Source organism: Elgaria multicarinata, chromosome 7, assembly GCF_023053635.1.
Source record: "Elgaria multicarinata webbii isolate HBS135686 ecotype San Diego chromosome 7, rElgMul1.1.pri, whole genome shotgun sequence".
Lineage (NCBI taxonomy): Eukaryota > Metazoa > Chordata > Lepidosauria > Squamata > Anguidae > Elgaria > Elgaria multicarinata.
In genome coordinates, this window is record NC_086177.1 from 107,401,251 (window position 1) to 107,414,127 (window position 12,877).

General features: G+C 44.9%; 2 protein-coding genes across 2 annotated transcripts in view; both read right to left on the bottom strand.

Annotated features, from left to right (window-relative positions):
* The window catches only part of LOC134401988 (MAP kinase-interacting serine/threonine-protein kinase 1-like), a 758,389-nt gene that overhangs the window by 62,946 nt on the left and 682,566 nt on the right, over positions 1 to 12,877 (bottom strand). The window lies entirely within an intron of this gene.
* LOC134401994 (mas-related G-protein coupled receptor member H-like) lies at positions 7,920 to 8,900 on the bottom strand. Its single transcript, XM_063131359.1, has one exon. It carries the CDS (start codon positions 8,898 to 8,900, stop codon positions 7,920 to 7,922), a length of 981 nt encoding a protein of 326 aa, XP_062987429.1.

Consider the following 12,877-nt stretch of genomic DNA (forward strand, 5'->3'; position numbering starts at 1 on the left):
GGTAATGTGATAGGGCCCTTAAGGAGGAGGGATTTAGGCATGCCAAGTTTGAATTAGATCCATTCATGCCTTGAGTTTTTAGGACTTTTTTTTTTATTTCCCCACTCCAGCCTTCTCCAACCTGGTGCCCTCCATATCTATTGGATGGGGGGGAAACCCTCCTATACTGGAAGCCCAGCCAGCCAATAGGAGTAATAGTTTAACTGAAATAAGAGCCTGTGGAAATGTGGATGGTTGACTTCTATGTGTCCAAGCAGAAACATACTCCCTCTCCCCATGCTCCACATGGCCAGAACCAGCAGCCAGTTAGCGTTTCCCACAACCTCAAACACTGTGATTGGAGGAGAACACATTCATAGACAGCACTGTGGCAATTCCTAATTGGTTAGCCACAGATGTCAATATCAAAGCTACCCCTCACCCTACTCAGCATCTTCCAAAGATGGAGATATTTGATTCACACACACACACACACACACACACACACACACACACACACACACCATTGACTTCTGAAAAACAGTTGGATAATTTCAGAGATGTTAGAAGCTCTTATTGAGCATCTCTCTGCTCTAATATTAATTGATGGGTTCGGAAGCAGCCAATCTCCACTCTGGCAAATCGAATGATCCACAGATGTTCACAGTTACCAGATAATTCCAGGACAGAGACCACACCCCTAATATTTATCCACTGTGGCTTAGTGTGTTGACTGAACGGGGTCATTATGTAGAATTTGTTTGACATTTGAAGTCCTTCAGTTCTCTAGCAGAGAGACTATGAAATGCTTAGACATACTCTGATAGTCATATCCTGTTTAGACTACAGCAATGCATTGCAATCAGGCTACCTTTGTAGATAATTTGGAAACTTTAGTTGGTTCAAAACATGTAGGCTAGAGTTATCAACAGAGAAAACCTAAATGGAATGCCTTTCTTGTCGTGAAACTAGAGTTGGGCACAAATCATTTCTCAAAATTCTCCACTCTACATTGCAATGACAATTTAGCTGAATTTCTTCAGGGGGAGGAGGAATTTCCTTATAGTTTCTCACAGGCAGGGCTCATCATTGGGAATCACTGTAGCCCAGCATCTTACTTTCATTCACTAAAGGTTTTTAGGTTTTTTGTTTTGACCTATGTTTGTTTGTTTGTTTGTTTGTTCTATTTTTGCTGCTAGTGCAAGTGGCAACCGCATCAATTGTACTGTTTTGCATCGTCCACAATACAGGTGTGAGAAGTGCAGTATTGTGTTCTGTTCCAGGGAAGGTAGAGCTAGTAATGCACCAAAATCTATCCTCCAGTCTATCTTCCTCCAGAAGGAAGGGTGTCTGTGTGTGTTTGTGTGTTTTCTTTTCTATTACACAACTTTCCACCGCTCTACATCATTCTCAGGCTGCCCATGCTTTCTGATCTGAAAAATCCCAATGGTGAGATTTACCTCATGATTTCTTCCGCCGGGCTTTAATTGAACAGTTGTACTAAGCCAGAAAGGACAATCTTATAAAGTCTTTGGCCTTAGCTAGACCTACCTGTCAGCACACGATGGTGGAGGGAAGATCTCGTGATGTATTTATTGTGAGATCCCTCCTCTGTTTACATGTGACGTGCGACAACCTCAGAAGGAGAGGCGTCGCGCCTGCCATGTTTTTTATTAAAGGGCCAGCAGTGCATGAATGCTCGTATGCAAATGGTAACTTTTTTAAAAAAATAAATAAATTATTTTTCCTGCTCCCCTCACCCTACCCCTGATGGGTGCAGCATCCCTTGGCTCCTCGTGAGGAATTGCGTGGAGCCAGGTCAAGCTGCGGCGCCCAGCCACACGTTCCATGGTCTCAGGCTGAGCCCGAGACCATGGAAAAACCAGGGCTAAAGGGTGAGATCCCAGGGCAAGGGAGGGATCATCCCTCCCTGATCCCAGGATCCCCTGTGTGTCATGTGGACACACAAGGATGGTCCCAGGGATCACCCCGGGATTTTGCCCCATCTAGTTATGGCCTTTGACTACCTCATCAGAATGGTAAGCACAAGAACCCTGTATCCACTTATTAGAACCCTGAACTTTTTTTCTCCTTTGAATTTCTTTTCAAAATCAAATTATTTTATAGCAAATTGAATGAGAATGGTAAAAAAAGAAATGTGGATGAAATATTGGGCAGAAGAGTACATGAAACTGCTTCATTTGCACCTGGTTCATTCCTAAGCATGAATCAAAGAGCTCTTTGTCACCTTTAAATCCATTGATATCAGAGGTCAGGAGGTATTTTCAGTTGTGGTGCTCTGATTTTGGAATGTTTTCTGTGCAGATTTATTGGATTGGATCCAGACTTGCCCTTTCACAAATAGAAGAGCTCTGTTTGTTCATAAATTCAATGGAAATCCAGTGGAGGTCCCAGTTGGAGGAAGAAGGAATTGAAATTGTTTTCTGGTTCCTGCTTCCCCATGCAGCTGCTGGACCACTCCACAGAATGTTCTGATGGGTTCCCAAGCACAACAGAGCAGATTTTTGGAAGATGTAGGGTGCTGCAGGGGAAAGGATGGATTGAAAGAAAGCACTTTCTCCTTTCTCTGGTGGCATTTCATTGACAGAAGCCTTTGAGATCTTTTAAGGTACAAATTCATGAGTTGAAAGTATGTTTTAATTTACCTTGCCCCCCTTTTTTTTCTAATTTACCCTCTCCTTTGCCACTTCCGATATATGCTGTTTTAATTGTAGGAGTTTGTTTTACTCTGTTCTTGCTATTCTAATATGATTGTTTGAAATTAAGGATGTGCACTCCTCCCTGGAATTACCTGGTAACCACAGAGAGAGCTATCTGAAAACCCATGAGTACGTTGTGGGTGAATTTCATGGGTGGAATTCATTGTCCAGAGCAAAGATAAGTGTGGGCTGTCTTGCCTCTCTCATACTGCACAATTGTTATACCGGATTGTACATCCAGCTGAGAGGCAACGGAAGTGCTTAGTTTGGCATGAATCCTCTTCTGCTGCTTCGCAGAGGGGGATCCAATAGCACCATGTCCCAAGATTCGGACTAGCAGAGATTGTACAATCCGCCTGAGACAACTGGAAAAAAATAGTGCCACGAAACTAAACGGGAGGTTAGCATACTCCTAAGGGGTTGTACTACCAACTAAGAGGCAAGGAGGGAATTCCTCTGGCATGGATTGTGCCCATTGAAAACAAGGTGTGATCCAGTGGATTCTGCTACCAAAGCTTAGTTGGCCGGATGGTACAGCTCATGGTTGTGCTATTGATCAGGAGGAATCGTAGAATAGTATACTGAGATATGTGAATGGCTGGAGGGACATCAGTGATTGGGGAAAAAATCAGAAAAATTATTTCCCCCAAATTAGAGCATACTGTTAGAGCAGTAGAACAATGGGACCAATGAGCTAGGGAAGTGATGGGCTCTCTCACACTAAAGGCATTCAAGAGGCAGCTGGACAGCCATCTCTCAGGTAGGCTTTCAGGTGGATTCATAGAATCATAGAATAGCAGAGTTGGAAGGGGCCTACGAGGCCATCGAATCCAACCCCCTGCTCAATGCAGGAATCTACCCTAAAGCATCCCTGACAAATAGTTGTCCAGCTGCCTCTTGAAGGCCTCTAGTGTGGGAGAGCCCACAACCTCCCTAGGTAACTGATTCCATTGTCGTACTGCTCTAACAGTCAGGAAGTTTTTCCTGATATGCAGCCAAGAATCTGTCTTCCTGTAACTTCAGCCCAGTATTCTGTGCCCTGCACTCCAGGAGGTTAAAAGTGGTCTCTTGGCATGCCTCTTCCCTTTGCCTATTGAAAGCAAGGGGGTGAGCCTGTTCTCCATCTCCTGGTTGGCTGGGCTTGCACGAACTCTAAAGTGTTCTTGTCCTCAGGGGGTTTGTCTGGGACTTTATGAGTGCTTTGTAACTAAGTTTTCTGCCCAGACAAATACTTGTGCCTGTGTTTCTTGTACCATTTTATTCATTGCAATTTCCCCTTCCCCAATTCCCCTCAATAAATCCTTTTGCTTGCTTCACAAACTGGTTGTGTTTCCTGTCTCCTCCTTATAAGATCCAAGCTGCGCTGGCCTGATCAACTGGGCAGCTTAGGGGGTTATTTAAATCCCTTTTTCACAGGGAGAGGGGGACACAAAGGGGGGGTGAGGGGTCTGCAAATGGGAAATGGGGAGTTGGGAGTCCAGTCAGCCTTATGCCTGGTTTTCCTGGGTGCTGCCCACATTGCCGGGCATCCAGGAACCTGCAAGGCCAAGTTGCTCCAGTGGGGTGGAGGGATATCACTTTGGTGCTGAGGCGAGATGGGCTTCCCCCTGCAGTGCCCTGAGTCAAATTGGGGGCATTTTGGAGGCTCCAAAATGGCCTCCAAGATGAGTTGGGGGAGGGGGCTGTGCATAGCTCTACTTTCGAGATCGCCTAACAAGAAGAGTCCAATTAGAATCATAGAATAGCATAGTCGGAAGGGGCCTACAAGGCCATTGAGTCCAACCCCCTGCTCAATACAGGAATCCACCCTAAAGCATCCCTGACAGATGGTAGTCCAGCTGCCTCTTGAAGGCCTCTAGGGCATTTTGTATTTACTTTTATTTCCCACCTCGATCAAAATGGAGAGGTGGGTAAGAAATTATTATTATTATTATTATTATTATTAATAATAATAATAATAATAATAATAATTTGTATGGAAGCTGCAACACTAAATGCATAGAGGATTTTGAGTGAACCACCTCCTGCTATGAGATTCAATTATGAGGGAATCAGTAATCACATTTATGTAACGAGTCCAGACGAAGTGATTAAAGTTCCATAACAAAACGTCTCCTAATTTTGAACTTGTAAATAATGTAAATAATTAAAATATTTTAAAAAAATAAAATAATTTTAACTCGTAAATTAATTTGTTTGTTTGCTTGCTTGTGTTTACAACTGGAAAACGTCTAATGAAAACGCAATTAGTGGTAGCTGATGCTGCAGTAAAATGGTTGTGCTCCAAGCTTCGCTAAGCTCTGCCTAACCAAGATTTCCCCTGGCTCACGGCTGGTGGAAATGAGGTTCCTTTTGGTGGTTCCAGGCACAGTGGGCTTAGAAGGCAGACATGTAATGGGATGAGAGTAAAACCCTGGTTCACAAGAATACTGAGATATGTGAATGGCTGGGGGGGGGGGGGCGTGATTGGAAAAAAATCAGAAAAATAAACTATTTCCCCTAAATTACAGCATACTGTTAGAGCAGTACAACAATGGAAACCAATGACCTAAGGAGGTAGTGGGCTCTCTCACACTAGAGGTATTCAAGAGGCAGCTGGACAACCATCTGTCAGGTAGGCTTTCAGGTGGATTCATGCATTGAGCAGGGGGTTGGACTCAATGGCCTTATAGGTTCCTTCCAACTCTACTATTCTGTGATTCTCCATTTCTCTCCCTTCCTCTTGCTTCCAACCAAGTGGGATGCTAAGGAAAGGACAGAGAATTTTACAAGAGGTCTGAACTTATCACATGCAGGGAAGGTTGGAAAACATTTCTTTATTTTTATTATATATTTGTGGCATTTGTATACCACTGAATACAGTCAAATCCTTCAGTGGTTCACAATATTAAAATACAGTTAGATAAAACCTTAAAAGCACAACATTAAAATGGCTACAATAATAGGGTGACCATATGAAAAGGAGGACCAGGCTCCTGTATCTTTAACAGTTGTATTGTAAAGGGAATTTCAGCAGGTGTCATTTGTATATATGAGGAAACTGGTGAAATTTCCTCTTCATCACAACAGTTAAAGCTGCAGGTGCCCTGCCCTCTTTTAAATCTGGTCACTCTTGTATAGCTCCTGCAGCTTTAGCTGTTGTGATGAAGAGGGAATTTCACCAGGTTCTCCATATGACATCTGCTGAAATTCCCTTTTCTATGCAACTGTTAAAAATACAGCAGCCCTGTTCTCCTTTTCATATGGTCATCCTATACAATAACACTATTTAAGGAGTGGCATGATTATTTACTTTACCACCCAGGGAATGGCTGGGTGAAGAGGTGCTTTTTAGGAAGTGTTTGAAAGATGCCACATTTTCTGCCTTCCAAACTGCAACGGAGGGAGTGTTTGTCATTGTGACGTTCCTTTCATTTTGCAATGACCAGCAAGGCTGAGGAGAAAATGAAATTTGGACAAAGGATGTACGTGGCCCTAGGGCTGTAGGTTGCCCAACCCTGCTCTATGATAGTCAAGGGCCATTTCTACACCTGCCTTTTTTTTCCAGGGATCATCCCAGGATCATCCCTGTGCATGTAATTGATAAACAGGGGGCCCTGGGAGCAGGCAGGAAAGATCCCTCCATTTTCCTGGGATAATCCTTAGGTGTAAAAAGGGACAAGGTTTCATATAGGAGATCCCAGGATAAATACCCAGCAACTCTAGCTAAAGGGTCTTATGCCATAGAATCATAGAACAGTAGAGTTGGAAGGGGCCTACAAGACCATCGAGTCCAACCCCCTGCAATGTGCAAAGGTACTTCTTGTGATGGGAGGCTCTGTCTGGGCCTGGGCAAGAGGCTGCCTGGAGGACTGGGTGCTGCTGTTGCAGCTTATGAGAGGCTAGCAGAAGGGGGAAAGGAGGGGGCTGCCAGGAGGGAAGATGTTGGGGCTGAGAAGTGCTTCTGCTAAATCCCCTCTTTACCCAAGCTGGAGAGGAGAGGCAAGAATGGCTCTATATGCCTGTCCCACCTCTATGGCTCCGAGAGGCAGGATTTTCTGGCCAGATGACCCACGCTCCTTCCTGCCCTGTCTAGATTTATCAGCTTAGCCCTGCAGCAGTGACGCTGTGGGCTTTTGAGTTGATCCCTTTCCAACGGAGGGTCATATCGATACCACCATGATGCCTTTGCACTACCCCTCCTCTGGGATGTGAGGCATCCCAGGGTCTTTGGCCCCACTCCTTGCTCCACCAGGAAGTATACGGCTGATGTAGGTTAGCACCAAATGAGATGGTTACTCCATCCTTGGGTCCCCTGTCTTCTGAAATATTTCGCCAAGTGCTCACCCACACCCTCATCTGTCGTTGCTACTTCTATTTAGAGAAAACGGGACGTTTCTCCCAACCCCTGAGAAATGCAACAAGAAAACAGAGCTACTGGGTTGGGTGAACTGGTGACAATAAATGTGGACAAAACAAGATTAATCATAAAATATATTTTTAAATTATTTATTTTTTCAATTATTTAAACATGCCAGCACACACACACACACCTTAGGAACAAATACACACTTTATATCAAATCAGTAAAAATACAATGTTGTGGTGTTATGAAAACCTATCTTTACCTAAAAATAACCATTCCAAATACCAAACGCATTTCGACCTGTGGTCTCCCTTAGTGGTAAAATAAACACTCACATCTATACAGACATATTGTGTACAATACATAAAGCACAATTAGCAGTAGGGCAAAGACCCTCTAGCCTAACACATCACCTTGCGTGAGAAAGGTCTCCACCCTCTCCAATCACACACACACACACACACACACACACACGTATTGACATGCAACTTGTTTACTTCTAGATTGATGATATAAAGTTCACAATAAACATGGACACTCTTACACATAAGTTATATGATTTATAGATAGATATATAGGTATACCCAAGCTATGCAACTCACTGATAGAGAGATGGAGATAAGAGCTAGAGAGCTAGATTGGTCTAGGAGGACCTTATAGCTCAACATGATCTAACCTGGTCACCACATGCATTGCATTCCTCTCTCCCTTCCCATTTCTTTGTAATTAACATCAGTTTTTGATGTTGTTTATGAAATTTACATTTTTACAGAATAAAATTACAATTTAAAACCAACAACAACAGCAGCAGCAGCAGCAGCAACAACGACATAACAACATATTGGCCACTTCTGTCTTCTGTCCATGAAGGGTTATCATGCCTTGGTTGTACTTGTGGTATACTGGTCTTCTACACTGTCTTGCTCATCCCTGAAAACTCTCTGGAAGGCTGCCTTCATGGACACCCTGGGCTGGCCCTTCTTCTGTCTTCTCCCAATGAAGAAATATATCAGTGGGTTGATGCTACTGTTCAGAGAGGCACAGACAAAACCAGTTACCATGAGGCTGTGATGTGGAGCGTAAAAAGAGTGAATTACATAGAGAGCATTCATTGGAAAGGCAAAAAGGAGGAAGAAGAGGACTGCCAGCAAGATGGCCATGACAAGCATTCCCTGCTGGCGTTGTTTTGATTTACAGCAGACGTGGATGAATAAGGTCAGTGTGGAGATGAGCATGAGAGGCATGCAAAGCAGAGCATTCACTATAAGCTGAAAACATAGTGGGGCATTTCCAAAGCTCCCAGTCATTTGGAGAGTGAAGTGAATTCCAGAGAGCAGGAAGGAGAGGATCCATATCAGAGAACACACAATGGTGGATAAGCGTGGTGGCCGGTGGCATCGATGCCAAAGTGGGAAGAGGACAGCCACACACCTGTCGATGCTGATGGCGGCCAGGAGAAATTGACCAGTAGAATACATGAAGAAAAAGAGTTCAAGAAATAATAGAAAAAACACAGAGAGAACATAATTTCTATTATACAGATCTGCCACAATCCTAAATGTAGAGGTAGCGAGGAGTGAGATGAGCACACCGAAGTCAGCAATGGAGAGGTTCAAGATGTAGGTGGTGAAAGGATTCCTCTTCATGAGGAAGCCAAGAAGCCAAATGAGAAATCCATTTCCCACCAGCCCCAACAAGCAAGTCAATACAATGAAGCTGTTGATAAGATGCTGTGATAAATTACTGAGGGGAAGCTCATTTGTGATGTTAATTGGATCTCCAATTCCAGCACTCCCATTGATGCTAGGATAAGCAGATTTAAAGTCTCCAGAAGAACTAATGTTATCGTCACCCATATCTGGTACCAGGGTAGGATGCATGTTATAGCTGATGTATTCATAAAAAGACCTGTTAAAGAAAGAGACAAAAGGAGAAAGAACTGCTCTTATGGATCTAGCTAAACAATATGGCTACAGTCTTATTCCCCAAGTTATACTGCTTCCTGTACAACTTGTTGGCAGATACTTATGATATAAACATTTGATAAATAACATTCACCTTCTAACATTTTGAGGACATTAGGTTGAAAACCCATTTGTATCACTTTCAAAATTTCACTTTGCACTGCTGTCCGCTATCCCCTGCTATACCTGTAGTTGGGCATAATCATTTCCTATCATTTCATGGGCATTCCAGTAGCTTGCGTTAGCTTGGGAGACCATTGGCTAGACTACTTGGAAGGTGGACTGCTGGCAAGGGATGGGTTGCACCTAACAGGGGCTGGGAAGATTGTGTTTGGCCACAGCATGAAGAATTCCATCAGGAGGGCTTTAAACTGAGGGCCTTGCTAGACCTACCTGATAATCCGGTGGGGAGTCGGGGCGAGGCCGCACTGCAGCTAGTGCGAGCCGTCGCCACTAGCTAGACATCAGATGCGACGGGGAAAGGAAAGTCCCGTCGCGTCGGCCATTTTTTAAAAAAAGTTAACGGGGCCATGTGCGCAGGAGTGCACCAACGAAAAGATAGTTGTTTTTTTTTTAAAAAAAAAAGGGTTCCCCGCTCCCCCAATCCCCTGATTTCCCCCACCACCAATGTCTGATGCCCCCCACTCACTCCCCCCGCTCGCTCGCCCGCCCGCTCGCCCCCTTGCTCACCCACCCGCTCACTCGCCCCCCTCGCTCGCCTCCTCACTCGCTCGCCCGCCCCGCTCGCCCTCTCGCCCCCTCACTCACTCACCCGCTCGCCCCCTCGCTCACCCCCTTGCCCACCACGTCCACCCCCCTCACCCACCAAGTCCACCCCCTCGCTCACCAGGTCCACCACCCCCGCTCGCCATGTCCAATGCCCCCTCCGTTCCCCCAGCCCGATGGGCACAGCGCTTGGCTTCTCCCGGCTACTCGTGAGTAAGTGAGCAGGCAGGAAAAGCCACAGAACTAGCTAGACCGGGCCACAAGCAGATCCGGTTATCCTGGGTCAAGGAAGGGTTTAGCCCGGCCTGACCCCGGGATCCCCTGTGCATTGTCTGCACGCACAGCAGGGAGCCCAGGCCTTGCACTGGGCTAAACCCTCATCTAGCAACGGCCTGAATCCTATGAGGTAGGGAGATGTAATGTTGGAAGCAACAAAGGATGAAGGCTTATGCACCATAACAGAGTGAAGAGTTCTAACTGCACCCCAAAATAGTCTTCACAGCAATGTAGGGAGCAAGCCAGACCTGGAATCACCACGACCATCACTGGAACAGTTGTTTATGGTCCCACATCAACTGAAGCCACAACAACGCCTGATGATCCATCTGCAGGATGAATCTCTGGCCCCACACGTATGGTCTTAACTTGTCCAGGGCCCACACAATCACCAAACACCCCAGACATATACAATATAATCAATTTTGGGGTAACACAACATAGTCTCCCCCCCCCCTTTTCTTTTAAAACCCAAGTGAGAAACTGGTTTAATGCTAAGTCCTTGACGCAGAGTTTTGGGAATGTAAATGGGTAAACAAAAGTTAAACAACAACAATAATTTAGATATATACATAAACAACCTGTAAAGGAGGAAAAAAACATGTAACTCTCCCTCACACGCACTACTCCCACAAACTCCCAACATTCTCCTTATATACTCCCCACACACACCTATTACATCATGAACAACACCCACTCAGTTCTAACATTCCATACTTACCAGACATTCTAATACTCCATAATCAATTATGGGGTAATGCCACATATTCCCCCCTTTCTTTTAAAACCCAAGAGAGGAACTGGTTTAACACTAAGGGTTTGGGGAATGTAAATGGGTAAACAAAACTTAAACAACCATGGGCTTTGCTAGACCTGCCGGGATAAGCCGGCAGGGAGGCGGGGCGACGGCGCGCTGACATTAGCGTGCGCTGCCCGGGCTTCCAGATGCGGGGCATGCAGGGACATCGGGATCCCTGCAGCGTCCGCCATTTTTTTTTTTTTTTTTAAGTTTAAAGGGGCCACGTGAGGCCCGAAGACTCCGGAGAAGGTAAGCCATTTTTATTTACTTAAACCCCCCCATCCAGTCCTGATCCCTTCCCATGCCTTCTCCCTCTGTGTGTCCCCCCCCCCCGGCCGATTGGCACAGCGCTGAGCGCTGTGCCCAGTCCGCGGCTTTTTGCGGCTACTCGTGAGTAAGCGAGTAGCCGCAAAAAGCCACGGAAGTCTCTAGACGTTCTGCAGCCCCGGCCTCAGGCCGGAGCTGCAGAAAAGGCGCGCCATAAGCGACTTCGCTTATTTATTTATTTATTACATTTCTATACCGCCCAATAGCTGGAGCTCTCTTATGGCGCGTTAGAGGAGGCTTCAGTGCGGCCTGGGGCCAGATTCCCCTGTGCGTCATGTGGAAGCACAGCAGGGAAACCAGCTCTCAAGGCGCGCTAAGGCCTCGTCTAGCAAGGCCCTAAAATAATTTAGATATTATTATTATTATTGTTGTTATTATTATTATTATTATTATTATTATTTATATAGCACCATCAATGTACATATATACATAAGCAACCTGTAAAGGAGTAAAAAACATGTTGATTGGTAATGTCGCAAAGTTAGGGTTATTAGCCTCAATTTCAGTCCGAGAGCACAATAAAGAGACCCAGGAAAAAGTCTTATTTGCCTGCTGCACTCGAGGATTCTCTGTGAGACAGTCCATCCACCACAACATTCTCATGACCAGCTACATGCTGGATCTCTTCATGCAACTCCTGGAATCACCACGACCATAGCTGCAACAGTTGGTTGTGGTTCTGCATTGACAGAAGCCACAAGAATACCAGATGAGGATTTGGGGGCCAGAGACTCATCCTGCAGACAGATCATGGGGCATTGTTGTGGTTTCAGTCAATGCAGAACCATGATAGTCAGACTCTACTACTGACCACCCAATCAAGGAGAAGACAAGGCTGCAACTTATGATAAGCAAATTCCCAGTATTTTAAGGAAGTGCGATGTAGGAGTAATGGGGGACTTCAATTACCCCAGTATCTATTGGGAGACAAATTTTGCCAAAAGTAGCCCTCCAAGAAATTCCTGACATGTGTGACTGATAACTTTCTCCTGCAGAAAGTGGAGGAAGGAACAAGAGGATTGGCAATCCTTGACTTGAAACTGACCAATAGATATGATTTAGTGGATGAAGTGGCAGCTATGGGAACTCTGGGGGAAAGTGACCACATCATACTAGAAGACTTGATTTTAAAGAAAGTAAAAACTGAGTGTAGCCACACGCATACTTTGGATTTTAGGAAAGCTCATTTTAATAAACTCAGAACTATGATAAGTAAGGTCCCATGGCAAGTGACCCTAATGAGAAAAAGAGTAAAGATGGGTGGGAGTATTTTAGGGTGACCATATGAAAAGGAGGACAGGGCTCCTGTACCTTTAACAGTTGTATTGAAAAGGGAATTTCAGCAGGTGTCATTTGTATATATGAGGAATCAGGGGGAATTTCGTCTTTATCACAACAGTTAAAGCTGCAGGTGCCCTGCCCTCTTTTAAATCTGGTCACTCTAGTATAGCTCCTGCACCTTTAACTGTTGTGATGAAGAGAAAATTTTACCAGGTTCCCCATATATACAAATGACACCTGCTGAAATTCCCTTTTCTATGCAACTGTTAAAGGTATAGGAGCCCTGTCCTCCTTTTCATATGGTCACCCTAGAGTATTTAAAAAAGGAAATCTTAACGGCACAATTACAAACAATTCCAACAAGGAAAGAAGATAGAACACAAAAGAAGAAACCAATGTGGCTCCTCAAAAAGCTTAGAGATGACCTGAAAACAAAAAAGGATACATATAGGAAGTGGAA

Coding starts and splice junctions, on each gene's coding strand:
- LOC134401994 (XM_063131359.1), bottom strand. CDS start 8,900: ATGGGTGACGATAACATTAGTTCTTCTGGAGACTTTAAATCTGCTTAT.